This window comes from Pygocentrus nattereri, chromosome 1, assembly GCF_015220715.1.
Source record: "Pygocentrus nattereri isolate fPygNat1 chromosome 1, fPygNat1.pri, whole genome shotgun sequence".
Taxonomy (NCBI): domain Eukaryota; kingdom Metazoa; phylum Chordata; class Actinopteri; order Characiformes; family Serrasalmidae; genus Pygocentrus; species Pygocentrus nattereri.
The window spans coordinates 30,230,077-30,238,749 of record NC_051211.1 but is presented as its reverse complement, the minus strand read 5'-3'; the positions used below and the strand labels follow the sequence as shown (position 1 = coordinate 30,238,749).

Below are 8,673 nucleotides of genomic sequence, written 5' to 3'. Positions count from 1 at the left end.
TGTCGCAGTACTCGAATCAGTAGTACCGAATTGTATATAAATGCTTCAAAATAGTACTTCAGTATTGCATATCAGTCATAATTTTAGCTATTGAGGGAAGAGGTTATAAGAAGTTCTTTGAGTAACCTCTGGCCTACCTGGACTGCATGTCTTGTGTTTTGTGGCTTGGAGGCGCTGCCCCAGTGGCTTGGTGTGTGACCTGCTGCTGCAGCTCCACCAGAGACTGCAGGTACTGCTGTTGCTGCTGCTGTTGCTGCTTATACCGGGACAAGATGAAGAACAAACCCAAGATGCTCTTCAGGTTCCCCTTACACACCTCTGTACACAAAACACACACACAAAACAGATCCACAGCATTTAAGGCACTTTAAGAAAACCAAGGTGGGTAACAAGTTTCAGAAACCAATTAAATGAACTAATTAATTTTATCTTGCTCAATTTAATGCAATGAGTTACCAACTGCAATTTGGGTAAATTTATTGATACATTGACAGAATAGTAATAAAATAAACAAGCAGCAAGTGAATACTGTAAATGTCCCATGCATGTTAGTATTATAGGACAAAGCAATCAATAAGCAAATTAGCAGAGATAGAAACAAATAAAAGTATAATTATTAGAATGAGTACTAAACACATGTATAATATGTACTACATAAACATGTAATATATTGCAAGAATTACTAAATGTATATGTACATATATTAGAAGAAGTAAGATGTACTATTTAAACATATATTTCATTATAAGTACTTTAATGTACATAAGATGTACTTACATATATTAGCAATACTACAAACATACAGTCATGTGCAAAAATGTAGGCAACCCTTAATACATAGTGTTAAATTATATCTTATAGAAATGCCATATTTAAGTTTTTTTGTGTTCACTTTTTTTCACTTATAAAACTCTTACATACAATTTGACCATGAGTTCAAACTTTTGCTAATGATTGCATATAATACATACTATATAAAAATATATTTGAAGTATACACACACACACACACACAAATATATACACTTTGTAGAACACAAGCATATGTTATAAAGAGTACCACATAGATCAATAATGTTTTACACACACACACACACAGACACACACACACACACACACATATATATATCGTTACTGTCAGAACAAAACCTCATGTCTCCATCTTTGTCATTTTTCAGTTTTTGACATAATTTGAAAGTACCCCTGGTCCTACATATGACCCAGAATACATATGATCTACAGAAATGACCCAGAATTACTTGGAAAAACGTCTGGTTCCATTGACTTACATGAAAAGTAATGACATTTTCCAGTAAAGTTGGCCTTTTTGGAGATACAAGGTTTTGATCCGACAACAGTGAACTTATTCCTACTTATGTAGTGCTTAATCTAATTTTTATTTTTATATGTATGTATTTAAATACACACACACACACACACACACACACACACACACACACACACACACACATACATATATATATATATTTATATATATATATATTGGGATTTATTCTTAAAAATAAAAATTATATTAAGCACTACATAAACGAATAAGCAGAACACTTCTTCTTGCCTTTCTCACTAAGCTTGAATCTGTAGAAGCACATTCACAGAAAAGTCTGAAACATTAAATGTAATTCACACTAACAACTGATGGAGAATCAAACTGCTAAAGAAGAGAAACCACAGTGTTTTGTTCTGTGTGTGAGGAAGTAGAGGAGTGTGAGGTTTAGTCATAAGGGGCATGGACAGAGGCTTTGTTTCAGTCTGACCCCATCTGACCTTTAGTGACCTTTATAACAATTCTGGATGACACCCCTCTGACCAAGCGCATAAAACACTTGATACAGTCAGACGATGGCACAGATTACATACTGCTCTAATGACAGAACACTGTTTACTGTCAGAATAAATGAATTCAACACAGTACAATGATGGTGGAAGGATTTCTGAGTCAGATTTTTGGCCTCTCTCTCTCTCTCTCTCCTTCTTTCTTTTTCTCTCTTTGTCTCCTCTTTTCCCTTTCTCGCTCTCTCTCTCTTCTCTATTTTGCTCTTTCTCTCTCCTTTTCTTCCTCCATCTTCCTATCTCTTTTGTATTTCTTTTCTATCACCCTCTTTCATTCCTTTTATTTTCTCCCTCTCTTTCTCCATTTGTCTTTTCCTGATACCTGCTTTTTCTGCCTCCCTCTCCCTCCACTCTTCCTCTCTTTCTAAACAGCCTTTACTCCCACTTTCACATCTCTAATATTTGGCAGTAAATATAAGTGAGGGATGAGTTGGCCTTCTTTCTAGTTGACACAGCACTATATCTCTCTACTTCTTTGTCTCTCTGCCTCCTTCACATTCTTCTTTTCCCCTCTCTCTCTCTCTTTCTCTCTCTCCATATTCTTTTCTTCTTTCTCTGTCTTTCACTCTCTCCCTATTGTTATCTCCTGTCTCTCTCTCTCTCTCTCTCTCTCTCTCTCTCTCTCTCTCTCTTTCATTGTAGTTTAGGGTGATTAATTTGTTCTACATTCAGTGTAATGTGAGAGTCTAATCACTAACTGAGCTGCAGAGTAGCATAAAACCAAAATCCAGTCCAAATTTTAAGATTAAATTTTAACTATATGGATCAGTCCACAGACCTCAGTTTCAGTGTTGTGTGGGTGGTCTAAATCAACACACCATTTTAAAATTCACTGTTTTTTGCGACTATAAAACATTCACATATACACACATCATGTGCAAATATTATTAGACTCTACTCTTCTGAGATGGCTTTACACTTTACACAATGTTGGAACATTGCTATGAGGATTTGATTGTATTGAGGTCAGGTGAGTTCAGGTGCTGATCTTGGATGATTACTTCTGGAATACAAACTCCACTCCAGCTCATCCCAAAGGTACTGGATGGACCTACATCACTACATGGAACACAGTTCCACTGCTCCACAGCATTTATACCCCTTTAATTGACACCTGGAATTAGGCATGGTGACATCAGGCTCATGTGTAGTTGCTCTTTTTCTATTGGCCAACGGTCAATAAAACGTATGTGTCAGCAAAGGGTGTCCTTGAAGTAGCTGAATTCACTCATTAGCAGGACTGCCAGGATACTTTTGGTGTTGGTAACATATTGAAGTTTAACATACTAAACATACTGAAGTTTAATATATTAAACATACTGAAGTTTAATATACTGAAATAATATACAATATAAAAAAGGTGCCATAACTTTTGCCCAGGCCTTATTTTATGTTTTCGTTTTGTCAATATGTTAAATTCAGTAAAGAAACAGTAACTGAGCCATAATTAGTCTTGGAGAACAGAGAGAAAGTCCCTCAGATGACAGCCCCGCTTTCAGACATCAGTTACACAAAAAAGGAAGAGAGATTTTACTAAATGACTGTAAACCCGCTCATCACGGCTGCTGTGTGCCTGAGTGGGTGTGTGTGTGTGTGCGTGCGTGTGTGTGTGTGTGTGTGTGTGTGTGTGTGTGTGTGTGGTCATCATACCAGCTGTAACCTTGTCCACTTCCTCCTTCTCAGGACTACTAGCTGAAAACAGAGGTTTAACGGCCGGTAGTGGGAAGCTGTTTTTGTGTGTGTGTGTGTGTCTGGTAACTGGTGCCTGTTCACCTCACTTTTCTAGCAGTGGCTGGTGTAAAGATTTAAAACCCTAATGCTTGCCTACAAAGCCAAAAATGGACCAGCCCCTACCTACTTGGTGGCAATGGTGAAATCTCGAACTGTACCACGAGCCCTTCGAGCTTCGAGTACAGCTCAGCTTGACCTGCCATCCTTCAAGGTGCACGGAAGACAAGCGTCAAGAATGTTCTCTGTACTGGCACCCAGGTGGTGGAATGAACTCCCACTGGCTCTCCGAACAGCACTTAAATGAGCACTGAATTATAAGCTGCACTTATTTTTACTGTACTTCACTGTGTATTGTAGTTTATTGTATTGTTTGTTATTGTATTGCATTGAATGGCACAGAGTTCTGCGTTCAACTCTGTTTCTTTTTCTCTTGGTGTCTGCAGTGAATTTTGTTTCTAGCAGTATCTGAGCTCAGGACTGTCTTTTTCTCTAAGCTATTGGTAACTAGCAAAGATACTTTCTCTAGATTGACAAAGCACTTTTTGTAAGTCGCTCTGGATAAGAGTGTATGCTAAATGCTGTAAATGTAAATGTAAATCCATGTCTATGGTTAAAGTCATTTCCATGGTTCCACAACCCATTTGCACGAATTTATGCACCACTTAGATCAATGGTTACTCATTGTAGCATAACCATTTTATTGGTTACGCTACACCTAAATCACTGGTTATTTTACACTCATTTCAAAAGTTAAGCTACATCCACCTCAGTAGTTACACTACATACATTGCCATGGTTATTCTACAGTAATTTCCATGTTTATACTACACTATTCTCCATAATTAAGCTACACAAGTTCCTATTATTACTTTTCACCTATTTCCATGGTTATTCTACACTAATTTCCATATTAACCCTACACCACTTTCCATGGTTATGCAACACATTTTCAGGGGTTACGCTACAGTTTCTGTGATTATGTTACATATATTTTTATAGTTATTCTACACTCAATTCCTCAGTTACACAAGACCTAATTCCATGGTTACACTACACACATTTCAATGGTTACACTCCACAACCTCCATGGTTATGCCCCACCCCCATGCATGGTTATGCTCCACTCATTTCAACAGTTAATCTACACCCATTTCTACAGTTACTTCACTAATTTCCAACTTCACAGAGCCCTTCACACACTTATGCTCTCATGTGTGGGTTAATGCAGCATCTTTCCTAAAGCTGGGATTGTTAATTAAATGTGTTTCAGAGCTGTGCTGTTTAAAGAGGTTCACATTTAATTTTTACGAGGCCTATAGACTGGAGACCTTTAGAACAGACGTGTGATGTGAGAGTGTGCGTGATGTGCCTGCAGTGTTTTTGCCTTCCAGGAAAATAAATGTAATAATCTCCTAAACTCTAAAAGGCCTTCAGTATAGTGATGCTGATTGATGTTGTTGTTTAATTACTCAGTTCAAAGCTCTGTGCCATAGAATAATGGAAGTGAGCAGCATTTTAGAGCTGAAACTCAGCTTATAGTGTGTGTGTGTGTGTGTGTGTGTGTGTGTGTGTGTGTGTGTGTGTGTGTGTGTATGTGCGTGTGTCACACCCACACACACACTGCAATGTATTTGGCCCTGAGTTTAGATTAAAAACAGGACACACACACTGCAGTGAAATACTGAAGGTCATTCACTGACCAATAACTAACCAATTAACTTACTAATCATAAAACAGCCAGTTAGAGTAACCATTACCAGCAAGAAATGGAGTGAAAACAGCAGATGTGTAGATAGATAGATAGATAGATAGATAGATAGATAGATAGATAGATAGATAGATAGATAGATAGATAGATAGATAGAAAAGAGGAAAGAGAAACAGAGTGAGAGAGAGAAAGGAAAAGGAAGAGACAGAGAGAGAGATAGAGTATCTTACCTTCAGCAGTTAGGCCCTGTACGCTGACTCCTCTGGCCTCTAGAAACGTCAAGCAAGCCTCCACATTCTCAATCTGAAACAGACACACACATACACACACACACACACACACATCAGTTCTACTGCACACACTACAGAACGAAAATGTACACACTGAGGCACAGAGAGATTGGCCCATAAAAATATGCCTCTAAAAAATAAAAAATACAAAAATGTATGTGTGTGTGTGTGTGTGTCTGTCACACGCATGCCTGCTTTTTTGGGGGTCGCTGATGTCAATTAGGGCGCCATGCCAACAAAAGGCGACATTGTGGTCGAGACAGTGTATGTGTATGTGTGTGAGTGCCACACTGCCAGGCCTGTCTCGCACTCCAGCGCCAGCCATCAGAGGTCAGGAGGAGGTCGCGACACTGCAATGACGGCAATGTGTCTCTCTCACACACACACACACACACACACACAGTGACGACAGTGTGTCACACCTACGCCTGGGTATGTGTGTGTGTGTGTGTTGTGGTCCACTCGAGGGCCGTAATAATACAAAGGCTGACTGAGAGCCTGTTAGTAATTCAGCACCCCCCCCACATAGTTTCAAAAGGCTAATGAATGTACAATAAGGCTTTTAATATTGTGTTATAGTCAGCCAGTATGCTGTGAATTATCACAGGGCAAACGGGGTCAATACACACACATGCTCACACACTCTGTGCTTCACTATAAAGAATGAGCTACTTTGTGTGTGGAGCTGAAGGAAAGCACCATAGACTCCACGATGAGGAAAGAGGAAGAATAAATACACACACAGAAACAAGTATGTACACACAGACACAGACTTCATATGTGCTCATAGACTCCATATACACTTATATGCTCAATTTATATATATATATATATATATATATATATATATATATACATATGGAGATGTGAGGCTTTGTTTCAACAGCAGCAAGATATATATACATATATATACATACATATATATATATACATATATATATATATATATATATATATATATATATATATATATATACCACAAAATCTTTGATTAAAGAATTACACTTAAGACTGAATCCATGTAACAACTTTTAACTTAGGACTCCAGATCTAAACAAACAACAGAACACACACACACTCCAGCCTGTGTATTTGTAATGTACAGTAGAGCAATAAATCCAGGGTTCAGTCTGCAGATTTGCAGCCTTGAACAGAAAACCTCACAGAAACCCATGTCCTCTCTGACCTCACACATACCAAACACACACATGCACACACCCTCACTGAACATGTACCACACTGATATAAACAGCACTATTTTCCATTCAAAAGCTATACATCTGCTTCAACAGCCTTTATAGCAGGATGCTTTTCATGTGTCTCTCATCACACACAAACACATACACACACACATACCCACACACAAAAACACACACAGTCTGTTTCTGTTTGATTAGTTGCCCTCATAAACTCGTACCAGTTACACATGTGTTCTGATTTGGGCTGCTGCCTCATAAAGGAGCAGCTCACACACTGTGCTCTTTGAGAAACCTGGTGCAACTTATGGCCTTTCAAGGAGTGTGTTTAATACCCATGGTGTTCAGAATGTTTACTGTGAACTTCACTTTTGTTAGGTGAAGTTCTTTCACCTTTCTACACTCAATGTCCACTTTAGCTCCACTGACCATATAGGAGCACTGTCTTGTTCTTCAATTACAGACTGTAGTACATCTGTTTCTCTGCATACTTTGTTATCCCCCTTTCACCCTGTTCTTCAATGGTTGGGACCTCCACAGGCCCTCCACAGAGCATGTATTATTGGGGTGCTGGTTCATTCAAGCACTTCACTGACACTATTGTGGTGGTGTGCTTGTGTATGTTGCACTGGCGTGAGTGGATCAGACACTGCAATACTGCTGGAGTTTTTAAACACCTCAGTGTCACTGCTGGATTGAGAATAGTCGACTAATCAAAAACATCCAGGCAACTGATGAAGGATGACCAATATAAACTGTTCAGCAAAAGATGAACTATTGTCTTTGACTTTACCTCTACCAACTACCAAGAAGGTTGCGGTATCTCATAGACAGTAAGTGGACGCAGAGTTTCCCCACACATATTGAGTTTATAAAAATGGACAGGTTGGTCTGTTATACATATATTTATATTAGAATGTGAAAATATTTGAGAATGAAATTAATACTGAATAGTATATTTTGCAGCATCTCTCTTTCTGATGAGGTAATAGAGGTCATGGGGTCTGATCACTGTGTAGAAACTGCAATGCTTTGCTAGAAAAAGACCCGCTGAGTCAAACCACAAGCAGCCGTTTTGGTGAGCGGGTTTGGCCTGTTTCTTTCTAATTGTGTGGGAATTAAACAGCTCTTTCGGAAAGTCACATCATCTGTTTTTTCCAAGCTAGGCTGACGTTTTCCAGCTCCAGATATGTCATTAGCAGAAACGGGAGGGAAATGTTTTGCTGAGGTGCATTTTCTCTAAAAAAAGAGTAAATAAATCATATTACAAAACTTACAAGCAACATAGAAGCAAGCGGAATGGAAAATGGTTGCCAGTCTAAAGGACGACGTCAAGCTGTTAAAGTTTACAGCCATGAGTGATAAAGATTATAAACGGAATGGAGTTTGATATACAGCGATCAGAGAGAGGTTCTGATTCAGGGTAAATGTTTGCAGTTATGTTTGCTTTCTTTGGTCCAGACGCACCCTGGCCACAGTTCCTTAATTTCTAGACCTCTGCAATACTACAGTTTTCTCCTCAGGAGTATCAGCATTAGGGTTTCAGCAGCAACGATATAAGAGATTTAACCATATATGGGTGAAATATAAACAGTGAGAGGATGGAGAAGAAAATGCCGCTTTTATGTTGATGGTTTCTATTTATTGTTTTAGTTAATTCACTGGAATTAATTTGCAGTTCCTTGATTTCTTAGTTTTTTGCTATTTAATAATAACACCTTTAGATGCAGTGCTGTCAGTTGATATTTTTAGAATTATTACTGTTAATGTCATAAGATGCTAGTGGTGTAATAACATTCTCCTATTTCCATCTTTGTTATGCAATGCACAAAATTAATATATATTTATGTATACATTATCACAGAACTACCAACTGTTATATAAATCAAATATACAAA

General features: G+C 38.3%; 1 protein-coding gene across 8 annotated transcripts in view; it reads right to left on the bottom strand.

Annotated features, from left to right (window-relative positions):
* nav3 (neuron navigator 3) overlaps positions 1–8,673 on the bottom strand; it is a 366,751-nt gene that overhangs the window by 115,940 nt on the left and 242,138 nt on the right. For all 8 annotated transcript variants that reach the window (XM_037540025.1, XM_037540035.1, XM_037540009.1 and 5 more), the window contains 2 exons: positions 5,520–5,592; positions 138–318 (listed from right to left, as the gene is read on the bottom strand). In XM_037540025.1, the coding sequence (XP_037395922.1) occupies positions 138–318; positions 5,520–5,592 (254 nt within the window). The remainder of the gene's footprint in view (positions 1–137; positions 319–5,519; positions 5,593–8,673) is intronic.